Source organism: Oenanthe melanoleuca, unplaced genomic scaffold (genome assembly GCF_029582105.1).
Source record: "Oenanthe melanoleuca isolate GR-GAL-2019-014 unplaced genomic scaffold, OMel1.0 S003, whole genome shotgun sequence".
In the NCBI taxonomy this organism is placed as follows: domain Eukaryota; kingdom Metazoa; phylum Chordata; class Aves; order Passeriformes; family Muscicapidae; genus Oenanthe; species Oenanthe melanoleuca.
The window spans coordinates 131,601-149,090 of record NW_026612652.1 but is presented as its reverse complement, the minus strand read 5'-3'; the positions used below and the strand labels follow the sequence as shown (position 1 = coordinate 149,090).

Genomic DNA, 17,490 nt, shown 5'->3' with positions numbered 1-17,490 from the left:
CTTAATGGGCTGAATTCTGATAAAATCTCTACAAAAATAAACAGCTAAGGTCAGCTCTCAACTACAAGTCTTTGTTTCTCAGCTTAGTAAGGTCGCTGAGATATTTTTTTTCCTTTGACTAAAAATATGCACTAAAACTAGAATAAAGCATATAAAACCTGTACAAGAGGAATAGGAATGCATTTTTCCCCCTGTTATAGAAACAAAGAGGTAAGAAATCTTTCAATTTGTGCAATTAATCTCTAGCTCAGAACGTAAGTTTTGGTGCAACGGTAAAGTTTTAGTCCCTTGAATAAATGATTCAAACTATATTATTGGACATATACAATAGCAATTAACCAATGAAAAATTTTCTTTTTAGTTCGGTGCATTAGGAAATAGGATGATTGATAAGGTTTGGAGGTGAGACTACAAGATCAAACAGATTCTTCATTCTCACAGTATGGCCAAGCTAGTGTTGGCTGTTAGCTCCAACTACAGCTGCCTTTTAAATGGTGGCTGATATCCCACAGTCTGTCATCTCCATGGCTTTCAAATCTCCACAGAGATTTCTCTCCCAGTAAATCAGTTGACACCTTTCTGACTAAGCCAGAATACAATTTATGGAACAATCTGAAGTCAATTCTTTCACATGATTTGAGATGAGACCCACTAAAATTTCCAAGAACGTCCCAAAAATGGCCATTCAAATTTACTGAGGCAGTAACTCCTTTGCTAGGTTCATTTCATATTCTGTAAAAAAAGGAAAACCCAGCAATCTATCAACTCTTATAAAAACAAACAAACAAACAAACAAAAACCCAACCCAAAATCAAAGTAAACAAACAAGAAAAGAAACACCAAAAGGAAGTTATATTCCCAAGGTGAAAAACAACCAGTCTCCTCTAACTGAATAATATTCAAAGGCAAATCTACCAGGCTAAATGGAGCATAAGTATTTGGAAAAGACAAAATACCAAGGCAGAAATGTACTGATATTCAAGTAGCTCATTTATCTGCACAATTTTTTAGTGTGTATGTTTGCTTTAAAAAACTCTTACATTTAGAAAAAAATTCTTCTTACTAATAGTTCAAATTACACCTCTTTTCAGATCCTACCAGCAGCAAACACTACCATTTGAATATTTACAAGGACAGTTCTTGGCTGCTTTATGTCTGATACATGCCAAAGTCTATTTCTGACCCACTTCATTCACATTAAAGAGATGGGAAAGTGAGATTTTCACTTTTTCCTGCTGTTACTCCTCTCTGACCACTATTTAAGCTGATGTGATGGCTCAAAAATCCTCCCTTTACCTCATGCCAAAATATCAGGAAATATTTTTGACAGCAATCAGAACAAAATTAGTCATGTCCTAGGATATAGATTCCTATTTTTGGAAAAGAGTAAGTAAAGAATATTAATGCTGAATAGGATTCTATAATCAGGCATTTCTCGTCTCTGAAGTTGCAATCTTTTTGCCTATTACATTTGTAGTTACGTTTTGATATCACCAGTTTAGAAATTCTTTTCTATAATGATTATTAAGAAAATCAAATTGCAATTCTGTCACAGGTATGCATAGCAGCTGAATTCTATAAGCCATATACTTCCCTCCTCTTTTGTGGTGTTACCTGTTCTTTAAGTTACAAGGTCTCCTTATTCCAGTAATGAATAATCTACACACACCAGAACAACAGATTAAAGAGGACATTTTCATTTCAACAGCATTCCCACTTTCTAAGTTAATTATGAAGTACCACATTTTACAAAAAAAGAAGTTAGGGGATTCTGCCTTATTTAATCTTTATCCATCATCTTCAAAGTTAACTTCTGATCCCTGAGATATTGAATACTTGGATGAATAGGGTTTATAAAAAAAAAAAAAAAAAAGTATAATTTTTAGTTTAATCCTATTTTTTTTAATAAGAATATATCAGTGTACCTATATGTCAGTCAGAAACTAACCTTCTGGGCTTTTAAGAAATGTGTGAACACTATTCTTGATTTCTCTGATGAAATCCTAAGCATAATAAATAGCTATCAACTTACAGAGTAATTTAAAAACATGAACTAGAAGTTCATTTAAAAAAAAAAAAATCACAAGTTAAATGCACAGGTGTGTTTTCTACAGTTGTGCAAAAAGGAAAGGAATTAATTTAGGACTTCTGTGACAAATGGAAAACACCTAAGGCAATTCCCATCTAGCAGAAGTTTTGTTAAGTTCTTGGGATGTCCACATTACTGGGCAGTTTTACCTTGGACTAATTAAAGGCCAGTCCATGCATTAAATGGTCTCCCTTGGCTCTCTGCTCCCTCTCCTTTGCTGGTGAGAGAATGTTCACTCTTGAACATGACTGAACATGCACAAAATGTGATTTACCCACGAAGATTCCCAATTTTCTGCAGAGATCATAGAAACAGTATCAGGTTACTCTATTTTTAACTCAGTTACCTCAGATAAGGGCTGACCCAGGGTGATATGAATTTCTGGCTATTAAATATTATGCTTGATCTTAGCTTCCAAGAACATCTCTCTTCTGGTTTTTCCCCATCAAGTTTTATGTTTCTTAGCAACTTCTCAACTTATACAATACTCTCTGAATTATAAGCCCTTAACTTTTCTTAGTAATAAACACATTTTTAAGCATTTTCATCTGCCAAAACTCCCATTCTTCTCCACCCCTGTCCATTTGCCACTTTCACATTAAACATAGCATCATATTTGAGTATCTTAGAGCATTTAGGAAACATTTTACTACTGAGGCTTTTTGGATCACGCTGCAGATACATTTAGGTGAAAATATAATAGTGAAAAATGGCTCCATTAGAATGCATTTGTTTATTCTTACTGTTTTTACAGGATATCAACTTGACAGTAAAGTATAATTGAGTCCTTAGTCACTGATAAAAATGAGCAAGAAAGTGTGACTGAACAATGCTTCAGCTTTGACCCAAAAAGGCAAAAATAAATCTACAAAACCCAAAATCTACATAGTACAGTAAAGCTAGAGTGTTTTTCTGTACTTGTTGACTATATTTTTTCCTCTCTATTAAGATTACCTCCAAAAATACTGAATGAAGTAGTGCTTTCTGTGATCTACATATAGATATATCAACATTTAATGATATATCCACAAATAGTTATCAGGTGATGATAACACAGCCATTACAAGCTCAAATAGCAACACTTGTATGCCATTACCTGCAGTTAGTTTGGGTGCTCATAGGCTGATATGCACTTTAGTCCCCTCTTTCTATTAGTAATTTGAAATATATTTAATCATAATCTCAGGTGAGTGAACCTCAGCAGCTACAAGTTTGTGCAAAGGAAGATTATCCAGTTCACCTCTCCTACAACAAGTACAAGGACAGCAACTTCTCTCACTATAGCTGCCAACATGACACCTGGGAATCTGCATGTGTGTGTGTGTGTGTGCAGGAATGTGAAGACCAGACAAGAGAAAGAAGTGATGAAATGGATTATCTATTAATTAAGCAGTAAGCTCAACTACTCCATAGAAATCAAACATTTCCTGGATAGGTACTTCTCCTACTAAGGACTCATGCACAGTCATCAGGAAAATAATTTTGATAGTAAAAAAAGAAAACAATCCAGTACATTTAGTTAACATGTTTCTTTCTCCTGCTAAGTGACCATCTCTTCCATGTCATATCTTAGTCAGCAGCAAGAGTAACTTAATGCTTTATATAACCCACTGCATAAGTTCTAGCTCACAACATCAGCACTATTAATGCAATATATCTGTCAAGGCTTATTAATTTCTTTTTTTCTGTGTTTGTGTGTGTATGGAATGATAGAATCATAGAATTGTTTAGGTTGGAAAAGATCTTCAAGATGGTTGACTCCAAACATTAAATTAACACTGCCAAATCCACCAGTAAACCACGTGTCTGAGTGCCACATCTACACATGGTGACAGAACCACTTCCCTGGGCAGCCTGTCTCAATGCTTGAGAACCCTCTTCATTGAGTTTTTCCTGATATTCAGTCTAAACTTTCCCTTGTACAACATAAGGACATTTCCTCTCATCCCATTGCTTCTTATTTAGAAGAAAGAACTGACCCCCACCTGGCTACACCCTCTTCTCAGGTGGTTGCAGAGGGATCCCCTGAGCCTCCTTTTCTCCAGGCTAAACACCCCCAGCCCCCTCAGCTGCTCCTCACAGGACTTGTGCTCCAGACCCTTCCCCAGCTTCACTGCTCTTCTCTGGACTCAGTGCAGTGTCTTTTCATAGTGAGGGACCCAAACAGCACCTGAGGTGTGGCTCAGCACTGCCAAGCACAGAGGCACAATCCCTGCCCTGGTCCTGCTGGCCACACTATGCTGATACAAGCCAGGATGCCATTGCCCTTCTTGGCCACCTGGGCACACTGCCAGCCCTTACTCAGTTCACTGGCAACCACAGGAATTGCCCTGAGAAACTGTGAACACTGTGCTCCCCCTATTTGGGGCATGGTCCTGGTGGTAGATAAGGCTATAAGCTTCAGAAATGTATTAAACTTCTATGGTGTGTTAAACTAAAACATCACATGAATGAAATTCCACTCATGATTATTTTATGCAAATTATACTACATACAGATAGTTTATAAACATTTTATGTTTACATGTAGTGCCGTTCTTATGGCTTTGAATGGTCATTTCTTAACTGAAAATCTCTTATTCTGCCCAAGTTTCCTCGGCAATGTTTCCACCAGCAAGTTCTTCAATCTCCCTGTAAAGACCTTTGCCTTAAAACCTTTGTTTGCAACCTGATTTTATATAAATCTGAACAATCAGACCCTAATCAAGTTCACATTGAAGTCAATGACTAAGGTACTTTTTACTGATTCAGTCAAAAGGAGTGAAAGTGGGAGGAAGAGCAGGAGGCACACACTGAATCTTAAATAGAGAATAGAATTTTACATATAAAAATATGCATTTTAGGAATATATGTATGTTCACAGTTCTTCAGTACTAGTCTAAGCATAGAAGACATTTCTCTCAAAAGCAGTTTTAGGAAATCAGACTGAAAATATGATATGGCCATTGGATGCTTTCTTTGGGGTCAGGATAACAGCAAGACAGTTGAACCATTTTGGTATTAGCATTTCATTCTTTGGGTCCCTACTCCTCTCTCTCTATTGTTATTTTGAATAAAATTTATTTTATAAATTATTATTTCATATTCATAATATTTTTTAGTATATTTTTGTAAATATATGGAAGAAAAAGTATTTGCATAGTGGTAGAGCCTGGCAGCCAGCTTCCTCTGTTAGCTTTGGAGACTGCAAGGTATAAATAAATCTGCAAACATTCTTCATCCAAAATTTTAACTCTGATTTAAGTGAAAAACTGAATTACATTAATTTCCATTTGGCATATTCTATCATAGTTTTAGATGTTGATGATATATAAAAATTAAGTGACAATAAAAATGTTGTACTAAGAGATTTCTTTAACCTTTCACTTATGGCCAGGAAACATTCAGAGAAAGAACTTCAGTTTTGAAGACCAGTGTGAAAGTCTGACAGCAGTTTGTCCTGTGTTTTGGTTTCTATACAATGTCCTTGAAAAGCAGATGTGCATTGTTACAAACAGATGTGGGATGATGAAAGATACACAGTGGCTTATTTCTCCTATAAAACTACACCTTACATATGATGGGGAGATTTCCAGGTGCTTTCTGAACGTTTGGTTCTGTCTTCCTATACCTTATGTGGTATCAGTTTGCCTTGAAATTTACCTTAAGATCTCAAGGACCAAAGGCAGCAATGTGCTGTGAGCTGCCTCTCTGCTGGATTTCAAGCTAAGTGTTAAAACAGCCACCACTTATTCAAAGAAGATGTCAGTGTAAATTCAAAACTCAGTTTGAAGGAAAACTGATTTTTTTTCCCCCCAAGTCATGCTATCCTTTCCTCTGCAGCACAGAAAATTAGTTGTTTCAAATAAACAATGGATTGAATGCCACTCTAATATGATATAATCAGGTAAAGCCAGCAACAACAAAATATAGATTTAGCCTGAAGAAATCAGACAAATAAATACCTCTAATAGTTCTTTCATTGACTTGTAAATAGGCAGATATAAAAGGCATTATTGCCAAATCCAACCTAATTCCCACAGAAGGCCTTAGACCTAGAAAGAAGACCTCAGACCTCAGCCATTGAGCTGAGCAGCTTTTCCATTTGAGTTTCCATGGCTCATAGGCTTGAGCTGGTGTGAGTTAATGCAGCTTGGGTGCCACAGACCAAAGTAGGTCAATTATTGCACTCCCCAGACAGAGATGACCAAGCACTTAGATCCATATGCATTCACTTGTTTTGGGACATGTCTGAAAAACTGATTGGTGTTCCACAACATCAACAGAGAGTTGTGATCTCCTGAATCAGCAAATTGCTGGAGGGAAGAAGAACACAGTTTGTCATTTCTTGCTTTCTGGTACTTAAACACTTAAGGCTACTTTTGTGAAATTCAGTTAATATCTTTGGCTACTCAGGCTTCTCTCTACCAATTAATGCACAAAACCTCAATTTGAAACAGGACAATTAGATTGGAGTCTTCTCTGTGGAGGGAGCTGCTCATGGGTCTGTGTAACAACTCAGCGTGCAGAGAGCTTACTCAGGAAATGTGGATTGGAGTGCACTAACCCTGCCCAGCTTGGTCAGCTTGCCAGAGACTGCCTTATACACACTTGCTTCTGGATCCACAGACAATGCCAACACAGGAACATGAATGAAAGAACTGTGGGGTGAAGAGCACAATAGGCAAGTGTAGATGCAATTCTGTTGCTGATTGATACTGAAGATCATGTAAGTGGGGGTTAAGTGGAGAGTCTGTATGTGCTTCCTGAAGAAATTTCTTCACTGGTGTATTCATACAAAATTGCTAAACCATCTAAAATAAAAGACCAGAAGTCAGACTTGCACAGTATTGGCACAGTCCAGAATACCAAAACATCTCTGGCAGTTTTAAAAGAAAAAAACATTTTCAAGAATTGGGAAGTTGTTGCAGGCTAAAACAGCACTGAGGGGTTGGGCAGCTACAAAGTCTTTCACACCAGTAACCAAAGAATGCTAAAGCATTATGAAGGACAAGCAGGCATGTCTTGCATTAAAATCCTCACTCCATATCTTAATTTCTGCTCTTGACACTTAAAGGTCACAGGTGTTCATGTGAGGTCAGCTAAATCCTCTCATCTTATTCAATGCTCTTTTTATCTGGTAACTTTAATTTTTACTGGAGAATTCAATTCTTCTTAAGGGCTTAAATATAAAACAAAAGGAGAAGGAGAAAAGAAGAGGAAGAAGCAAGAGCAATGATGTTCTTAAACATGAGGACTGAATGAAAGTGCATTTTATCTTTTCCAGAAAATATTATGGAAAAAACTCAGCAAGCTTGCATCATAAAATCCCCCATAAGAAGAAGACACTGGAGTGTGTGGACAAGTTTAAAATTTCACAGATGACCAGAATTATTTTCCTGACAATTAGATTCTTCATTTTGTATTCTTATGTTCACATCATCTTCTTTTTCTTTTTGTCTGAGATATACTTTGAGATGCAAGCAGACGATGAAGCCAATTGCAACTGACCCGTGAATAACTGAGAATTGAACTTAGGTCCACATTGTTGATTTCAGGCTTAATTATGTGAAAGTCTCAAAGAAATTTGACTTCACTATTTTGCTGATGACTTTGTTGACTGCAACACTAAGTAGATATGAATTTAAACTGCAGTTAGTATTCCTGATGCATTTTAGGTAAATCAGATAGTTTCTTGGCTAAGGTTTTCCATAGAAACCTAAAGAACAAATAACCTATTAGGATTTGTTTTCTGCTCCTGGCTCACATGAGAGGTAAAATTAATTGCTTTTCTTAAATCATGATTGAAAAACAGTACCTCCATAGGCTGTTTTTGAAACAGAATTAAGACAATCTGTAAAAAGAGTCATTCTAAAAAGTCAGCAGGCTGTAAGATGATCTAGATCTCCTTGCATTGCTTAACCTTCAGACTTTTTAATCTCCTTCTTATTTCCATTTGATTCCTCTGAATTTTCTTTCACTTTCCTGTGCTAAAACAGCAAAAATGTAAAGCCTGCTGTAAGATTAATTACAGACCTTCTAAATATAGTGGGGTCAGCAAGCTCCTAGATGAGTTTTGTTTCTTCATCATTATTTTTATCATGACTTGACCATATATCATGATATGCATTAGGATGTATCCTTTTTTTTCTAGGAATGTCTCTGAAAAAGTTCTAAATTTTTTCTTAGTATATTTTCTTCAGATGCCATATCAACATCTTTTGTAGGTGGTAAACACATCTGATGTGAGAACTTTGAAGGTTGTGTGTAAAGTGTGCATTTCAGCAATCCTTCAAAAACCTGGATTAAAATAATTAATTTTCTAATGGGCCATGACACTGTTTAATAATGTTGTTAAACTAAAATACTATCATTAGTTCTTAATTTATAGTTAGAAGTTTCATGCAAAGCTGAACTAAATGGCATTTGCTATGCAGTAGTCATTGAGCAAAACCCCAAATAGAAACTGAGCAGAAGAACTGTAATCAGATCTCTGTTTATGAATGATACAAAAAGTCCAAAAAGACAGGACTGCTTCAGACTCTGAGATGTGATGTGGCACACAGTAGGAATAAACCCAAACAGCAGACCTACCTGGAGGGATACTCAGCAAGACTGGCTGTCTTATGAGCAACATGGCTCAGTTAAACTTGGGTTACTAAGTTCAATACCGAGGTAGCTGAATGATATTTAAAGACCTGTGGAATGGAGAGGCCAGGCTGGATTATATCTGACAATTCTCACAGATAGGAGATAGACCAGAGCTTTTGTACTCCTCCTACTGCCACTTTCCTTTTGTTGAAGCTGCTGTTTCACTTTAGGCCTTTTCTCCTGAGCTGCTCTTCTGGAACATCTGAGGATTCCAGTGCACACAAAGTGGAAAATAGATCAGTGCACCTGCAGTATGTCTGGGATATCTGGAAGGCATCTGTTTTATTTCTCCATGAAATGTGTGCAATTAACTGGATCAGTTTATCGCCTTTTCATTCCAAAAAAAAAAGGAGGAAAGATATTCAGCACAGCTGAAGAACCTCAATTCAAAGGATACTTCCCAGAAAGAGCTCAAATGTGGATACAATTCACCCCTGCTTTTGTGCCACAGACACATTAAAGCCCTGAAAGTTCCCTGGCTGAATAATCCTTGGACTCCCCACCAGAGGAACATTAAGGGAGAGGAAGAGGAAAAAAAGAATGTGGCCCCACTCATGTCAAGTGTGATCCAGTTCTTGTAAATACATGCTAACTCAATGAAAGCTCAAAGAACTGATGACTGAAGAAAGCCTTAAAACAACAGACAGGGATGTAATCATAAAAGCTATGCTTGCTCAGCTGGGCTGCTCCTAAACCAACAGTTTGAACTGAGGATTAAAGTTTGCTGAAAACCATAGTCTTTTTAGATTTCCTTTACCTCTGTGGCTTTAACAAGCCAAATCTCTTCAGCCAATGAAGTTAAAATATACAGGACACATAGCTCTTTATCTGTCATACCCTACAAATCACATTTTCCAGGCTTAAAGTACAATTTGTTTTGGCTTTTAATTACCTGACTTATCACCATGTCATATTCCCTCCCCCCTGCAATAATTACATTCTGAATCACTGTGTCATTCAATATTGGCCTTTATTTATGCCTCTCACAAAATGTTGAATGTTTATTTATAAACCATGAAAAGCAGAGTTTGTAAGAATATTGATTCAGCATATTAGAAAAGCAGTGGCCTGGCATTCTGCAAGTAGAAGTAATCACAGGCAATTACTAGAGACTGCTTTTCACTACTAATCTTTGGTTTAACCTTATAATTGTATTACTGAATTTATTTCACTTTGCTCATATATCACCAGGTTCCTAATAAGAAGACTGATATTAACATAATTTAATAATATACAGGGGATGAATGTTTTTAATTGGTTTAAAAAGAAGGAGATATATAGTCTATGCCATACAATGAGAAAAGTATTGTAACAGCCTCTTTTTATTTTGTAATAAATGATAATTAATATTTAAATGCATTAATGAAATAAGTTCTTAGTGGCTGGGCCACAAATCTTTGATGTTTATGCCACTAACAAAATCACTAACTGTTCTTAATGATGCCCCTGAGCTAAGCTTCACTTTACTCCTGGTATAAAAACTACTTTGGTTGCTGGTAGGATGAATTTTCCAGTGTGAAAGTCAAAGCCAAGCTCAGAACAATTCTTCTTGTCCTCATCCCAGAATACAATGGGAAGAAAGTTCTCAAATTCAGACAAAAACAAACAAACAAACAAACAAACAAACAAAAAAACAACAACAAAAAAAAAACCACAAAATGGCTAAACTTTGAGGAAAGTAAAACAAGCAAATAAATAAACCCCTAGATCTCTGTAAATAAAGATATTCTGTTTGAGTCTGAACTCATTTGCTGCTCCTGGTGAGGCAGGTCTAATGCAAGAGGCAATGGAGGTGCAGCTTTCTGTCTGGGATGGAGTCAGAGCTTGGGCAGCACTGGGGTAATGGCTGTGCTTTTGGACAGGACTGACCCCTTGTACTTCACCATGTGTGTTTTCCTACCAAACTCACATGTTCTCAGTGTTAATTCAGCCAGGTTAACACATGGGATCAGCACAAGTCACAACTGAGAAGTTAGCCTCATGAAACAGAAAAAAAAGTGGTTTTTTTAAGTTTGTTTTGTTAAGTTTTGTTTTGTTTTCTCCTACTTTCTATAATATACTTTCCATTTAAAGTATATGGAAAGAGAATATTTCCAGGAAATATTTCCTTTGGTTGGAATGCCAATCTGAGGGAACATCCATGCTAGAGTATTGCCCTTACCAACTAGTACAGTATTTTTGGCAATATTGAAATACCCTTAGCTTTGCTCAGTCTTTCCTTGGGAACTGGCTCTGTTTTACACATTCCGTGTTTGGTTCAGAACTCTTCCTATTTAATGAAAGAAAGAAATCCCATTACAATTAGCTTTTTAATTGTTGTAATTCAGCTTTTAATCTATTTGGGAAAAGCATTTCAGGAATCACATGCTCCTGGAAATCCTGGACCCTCTGGTTTAAAAATTTTAATTCCTCATGTGTTTTTCTGCTTATACCCTCTGCCACTCAGTGAGGTTCAAAGGGATTATCATGATAAGTGAGAATGCTTTGTTTACAGAGAATACCTAAGAATTATCTTCTCACAGTGTCCAGAGCTCAGACACAGTAAAAGATGAACATGAAAAGCATGCATATGTCTTTTCTGTCACATTATTGGTGATCACAGCTAAGAGCAACTTCAGAAACATTCTCAGCACCTTCTCCAGCTTAACATTTGATACTAAATCACAGCTTGTCAGGAAGGCTTAGGGTTTGTTTTTGTTTTTGTTTAGCTTATCTATTTCTTTTATCTAGGAAAAATGTTGAGAACAAGTAAATTTAAGAACAATAGCATGTTAATATGCTATATTTTTACAAAGGAACAGGGAAGGACAGAATATTTTTTTTTTTATCAAATGGTTTCAGAAAACAGAAAAGCCAGGTTTTTAGAACTTAAGAAAGTACTGAAAAAACAGGTAGTAGAAAATTTAACTAATTATTTCTGAAACTGTAGTTCAAAATATCCATACACATCTACTACCTACAGCTTAAGAAAGCACACTGCTCCTACAGCTTAAGCTCTGCTCCTATACTGACCTTTAAACTACTGCCATGAGGTAAAATCAACTAAGCAGACCTTTGACATACCCAAAATGGCAGTTCTGATGTTGCATATTGAATATTATATATTGAAGCTGCATCAGGGCAAGTTCAGATTGGGCATCAGGAAAAGGTTCTTCCCTGAGAGGGTGGCTGGTAACTGGAACAGTCTCCCCAGGAAAGAGGTCATGGAACCAAGCTTGTCAGAGTTCAAGGAGCATCTTTTAGTCATATGGTTTATTTTTAGTTAGTCTTGCAAGCAGCAGGGAGCTGGATTCAACCATCTTGACAGGGCCCGTCCAACTTGAGATATTTTAGGAATTCTGCTATATTAATGAATAAATTGGTTTAAATTTAGAGTTGATTTTCTCACTTTAAGAAATAATTACTTTTTGCTCATATGCCTATACAACTTTCTAGAATATATATATAGAATTTAGCAAGCTGGTCCATTCAAGTCAGTGGAGATATACTTCATTGAGTGGAGCAGCATAGCAACATAGCACTGACAAATTTAATGCATTAAAAGAAGAAAAAATAAAAAGAATTAAAAATGTCTGAGGATTAAAAACTATAATTAGATCTAGAGATCATGAAAATACTGTACAACTAAAACAGCATGACAAAACTTCAGACAGATGGAAGCCACTCTCTGCTTGCAACTGAAATATAATATTAGAAAAAATTGCAAAAATAAGATGTTCTAACCACCCTCCCTTCCCATTCATCTAAATGTGATTTACTAAATTATAATGTCACTGGCAAGCAAATTGGTAAAACAGCAAAATTCTATTGTAAGAGGAAAATGTTGGCAATATGTGTTGCCTACTTTGAGTGTGCTTGAGTGCACACTTCATTAAAAAAAAAAAGGAAGTGTAGCTTGCAAGGAATACACCAACTGCATTGCTTTCAGAAATTACAACCTCTCTGAGGAAAAAAAATCTTTAGAAAGGATATGTCCTTGACATTAGAGAGGTAACAAATCCTTTGTGTGCAACCCACCAACTCCTCTACAGAAATGGTCCAGAAGATGATGAGAGTAAAGGCCCAAAAGAAATGTTGTTTCCAACCTTCTCATTAGTCACTCTCTCATGGTGCTTAAGGTGTAGGCTCAACATTTTTCTATGTCACTGGTGGTTCAGTGAAATAATGGGTCCACAAATAGAAAGCAAAAAAATCTTTTAAGCTTGTGATGTTGAGGTAGAAGATTCCCCTCTGTTCCCAGCCAGTGGATAGAATGGACAAAGGATTTAATAGAAGAATTGCAACACTTCTTCCTTTCATTTTCTGTCTTTATTAATTTCTCTTGAATTACCCAGATATGGCATCCTTATCACAGAATCTCTATCATATTAGAGTACAATGAGAAAGAAATCTGTCCTGAGTTTGGATGACTTTCAAAATAGCAACAAAAGATGTTTACCTGCCTCATTTTTGGCTGCAGTTATGTGCTAACTCTAAGAAATGGTTGTAGTCTTTAAAAATCATGTTTAAAGAAAACTGACTTGTCATTTTCTACACTAGATAAACCAGCATAAAAGTCCACAGGTATGGTATGACAACAAAAAATTCATTTTCAGAGCAATCACAGCTTTTCCACAGGACAATTATTAATCTTGAATAATTGGTGCCACTTGGGGTTCTTCATATCTGCCTCACCAGGCTGCATGTAACACAAAGTCCCTAAGGCCAGCAATTGTTTTGCACATGCTGTGGGTATGAATACAACCACTGAGATTTTAATACCAAAGAGAGTCATGCCATCAAAGCATATTCTACATATATGCAAAAATGTTGATTTTATTAATATTTAATAGGATCATAGATAATGATCCTAATGAAATCTGACCAGCAGTTCACCTGCACTTTGCTCTCAGAAGACCCCACCTCAATTAATAAATCCAGCTCTGGAATTCTCAGCATCACAGGAAAGATGTGGACCTGTTGAACTGGGTCCAGAGGACGGCCACAAAAGTGGTCAGTGGGCTGGAGCACCTCTCCTGTGAAGACATGAGGGATTTGGGGTTGTTCAGCCTGGAGAAGAGAAGCTCCAGGAATATCTTATTAGCAACCTTCTAGTACTTGAAGGGCATTGATAAGAAAGATGGGGATGGGATTTTTGTTAGGGTCTGCTATGACAGGACAAGAGGAAACCAAAAAACAACAGAAGCACTATTAAACTACTGTTATCATCTTCAAGTGACACTACAAAAAGACCCACTGTATGATTGCAGTTCTCATTATAGGATCATAGGATCATTTAGTGATCTTGTTATAAACCCTTTTCTTGAAAGGGCTTATTTATCCAAAGCCCAGAGGCTGAGAGGAAAACATTTCCTGGATTTGAGAGTGGAGACACCTGCACATTCTGTACAGTCATGTACATACATGGGGAAAGTGACAGCAGACAATCCAGACCTTAATCTGTGAGGGATCCACAAATCATGCATCTATCACATGAATTACATAGCTTAGTCTCTAAGGTCTGATCCAGCAAGACCTGATGCCTGCTGACAACAGTGACATCAGAACTCTGTACTTTCACTTCAAACCTGACCCACAGGGACATCACTGCTCTTCAGAGGAAATCCAGGGCTGCAGATATATGCATTCTGTACACTTGCAGGCTAAAAAACTGCATCTGCCCCCAGCTAGGCTAGGCTGGGGTGTCATAATGATACCCTGCCACCATTCAGAAAGATTGCAAGAACTGACAGTGCCAGAAATCAGAGAAAGGCAAGCTCAGGAAGACACTTGGAGGAAGAGGCTTTGGTTCTGGCTGACTAACAAGGATCACACATCTCATCCACAGAATTTTAAGTGCAAAATGACCTTTTTCTCCCATGCAGTCTCCTACACATAAAATCAGGCTCTCTTGCTGACTACGTCTGGCTCCATGGCTTCTCAACTTGTAAATGCAAAATATCACATAATGCAGGTTAAGAAAAGTTTAAAAGCCCCATCTTGTTGAGTACTTGAGTCTACTGTACAATGTATCTACTCCACCTCACCTTCTGACTGTGATTTAAATGAAGCAAATGAGACAGTCCTCTTGAGGCAGAGATGTGGCTCAGGCTTGTAAATGTGGGAAAGTATTGGATGGGCCAAGCATCCAAATCACTCATGTACTTATTGTTCAGAAGTGAGCATTTGAGCATTTCACAGTGAATCTCATGAGACTCTTTTAGAATGCAAGGTCCAAATACACTACAAGGACTGTGAAATAGCTAGATCACAGAGCAAGTATCTAGCTGGAACACCAATTCAGAAAAATACACCTGATTTTGAAATACTGTGTAAAACAAAGTCATTCAGGTACATTTGTGACACCCAGATGGGTTATTTTTGCATGTGTTTTTTTTTTTTTTTTTCTTTAATTATGTGAAGCCCACAGGGACTATAATCGTCATAAATATTTGCATAGATAAATAATTAAAACCAAAATCAATGTGAGCCAAGCCATCCTTTGGGAAAGCTCAAGCTCCAGAGGTGTCACTGTTTGTCTATTTTCTCATCAGAAACATGAGTAGACATTTCTAACAAAATCCATCACCCAGCTGCATGATGAATGAATGCTGTGAGGGCTGTACTTTCCCAATGCAGCAGAATAAATTTGCTTGAAACATTTAAATTCTGATCTAATCCCCATCTTTTATATATGTAGCCAGTTTTGAATTACAAATGACAATCAGTACCATGCTACAACATTGATGTATACTGGTATTTCACTGTGTCCGAAGCACAGAGAAATGTTTTCCAGTCAGTATTGCCTTAATGTCCCCAGAAGGAGCTGAAAACAATTGTTGCCCTATTTATGAACTTAGGATGGGTATATTGGTAGAGATAAGAACCAAACAAACACACCTCCTTATACTGAAAAAAATAAAAGAAAGAACACAGACAGATTTCATTGTCTGGCAAGCTGAGAACGAATTCAAGCTAAAAAAACCTGAAAAATTTAGATTACCTTGGAAACTCTGTTTGCAACCTCTCTGCCTACTGTGAGCCCCTGCACAAAGGTCCGTGCAGCAATGAACGCTCTGGTCACTTGAACCTTCAGTTTCCTGGGCACGTCTCCGAAGGGCTTCAGCTGGTCTGTGTACTTGCTCACGCACTCCAGGTAGTCCTCGCTGAAGTGGTACTGGGGGTTTATGAGCTGGAACATGCGCTCCAGCAGCCGCGCCCAGAAGTCGTTGAGCATTTCCTCCAGGTTGACGTTGCCTCCCGTGTAGTAGCGCTTGAGCTCGGTGAAGAGGTCCTGGAACACCTCGGAGTTCTGCATGTACAGCATGCCGTAGGTCCGCACGAACATGTCGTTCAGGGAGCGCTCCGCGTTCTCCAGGAGCTCGCGGAAAAACTCTGCGGGGAAAACGAGCAGCAGTTAGCGGCCGGAGCAGCAAGGTGCCAAGGGTTATTGCTGGGACACTCAGGGGCTCTCTGTATTCTGGTCTTGAAGTTGTAGTTTATTATTAGGGTGTATGAGGGAGAGAGTGCAAGAGAGAATAAGAGAGTAGAGAGAATAGAGCGAATAGAGAGCTGTTGGAGAAGATGAAACTGAGGAATCTTGCAAATATGAATGCTCAGATTCTGGGAATTGTTGGAGAAGGTAGAACAGGAAAGCCCTAGTTACTGAATTACCATAAACACAATAGGATGGCTCACCGAAACTAATCCACTCTTAACTAAACAATGCTTTTGGCCAGAGGGCAAGGCCAAAAGACACAAAAGACTGACCCGCACCCAAAGACTAGATCTTAGAGTTTAGAATGTCACATGCTATGCTAATGTAACATTTCCTATAGGCTGTATGTAAATGCTATAGAATTAGTATTTTGTATTAGATTGGTTCTTAGGGATTAGAATATTCATGATGGAAGTGGATTTATTGTGTTACAAACGGGAAGTCACTCTCTTCTCTTCTCTCTTTCTCTTCCTATCTTTACTCCTTGCTCTTCTCCCTCTCCCTTTACCCCAATACCCTTTTATCCCATTACTCTTCTCCTCTTCTTCCTCTCTTTTCTCTTTTCTTTTCCTCTTCTCTTCCCCTCTTTACCTTCTTTACTCTCTCTCTATACCCTCCTTCTTCTCTCTTTCTCTCCCCCTTTTTATCTCTTTAATCTGCATGTGGCTGTGCCGGGCAGCTCCTAGCAGGCTCCCTTATAATAAACTGCAACTGTAGCTTTTAGCATTTACAGAGCGTCTGAGTCTTGTCCCTCGCGTCCACCCTAATACAAAGAATCCAGGAGTCTCTCGCAAGAGCGATTTCCCGCTACAATACAATAAGTATTCTTCTATGCTGAATATTCTAACTTCCATCAACCAACCTACTGCAACCACTGTCAACAGTGTCACCAATGTCATCAATACTAATTTCCTAATATTTGCATGCAACCTATAGGAATCATTAAATCACCATATTTTATGGTTTTCTTATCTATAAACCTTATCACTAAACCTTTCCTGCCATACTTGGAACAGGATGCCTGTTGGTTCTTTGGTATTTGTGGCATTTGGCATTATCTAAACAAAGGAAGAGGCCTTAAACCTTCACATGGCTGCTCTCAGCCCCACAGTCAAAAATTGCTATAATTTCTATTTCACTTATGGTTTAAGAATCTTTTGCCATGCACTCATATTTATAAGTTTTTCTATTTCCTGGTCCCAACAGCAAGGTACGAAGGGTCTTCTTGCTGCATTCCTAACTCATCATAATTTGTCTTAATAGGTTGTTACCACAGCACTTTACTAGTGAAATTC

The 17,490-nt window shown here is 37.6% G+C and overlaps 1 protein-coding gene across 1 annotated transcript in view; it reads right to left on the bottom strand.

Annotated features, from left to right (window-relative positions):
- LOC130266248 (glypican-6) overlaps window positions 1-16,092 on the bottom strand; it is a gene marked incomplete at both ends in the record, with an annotated part of 124,574 nt that extends 108,482 nt beyond the window's left edge. The window contains one exon of the mRNA XM_056515581.1: window positions 15,701-16,092. Coding sequence (XP_056371556.1) covers window positions 15,701-16,092 — 392 coding nt within the window. The remainder of the gene's footprint in view (window positions 1-15,700) is intronic.
- Window positions 16,093-17,490: the final 1,398 nt, after the last annotated feature.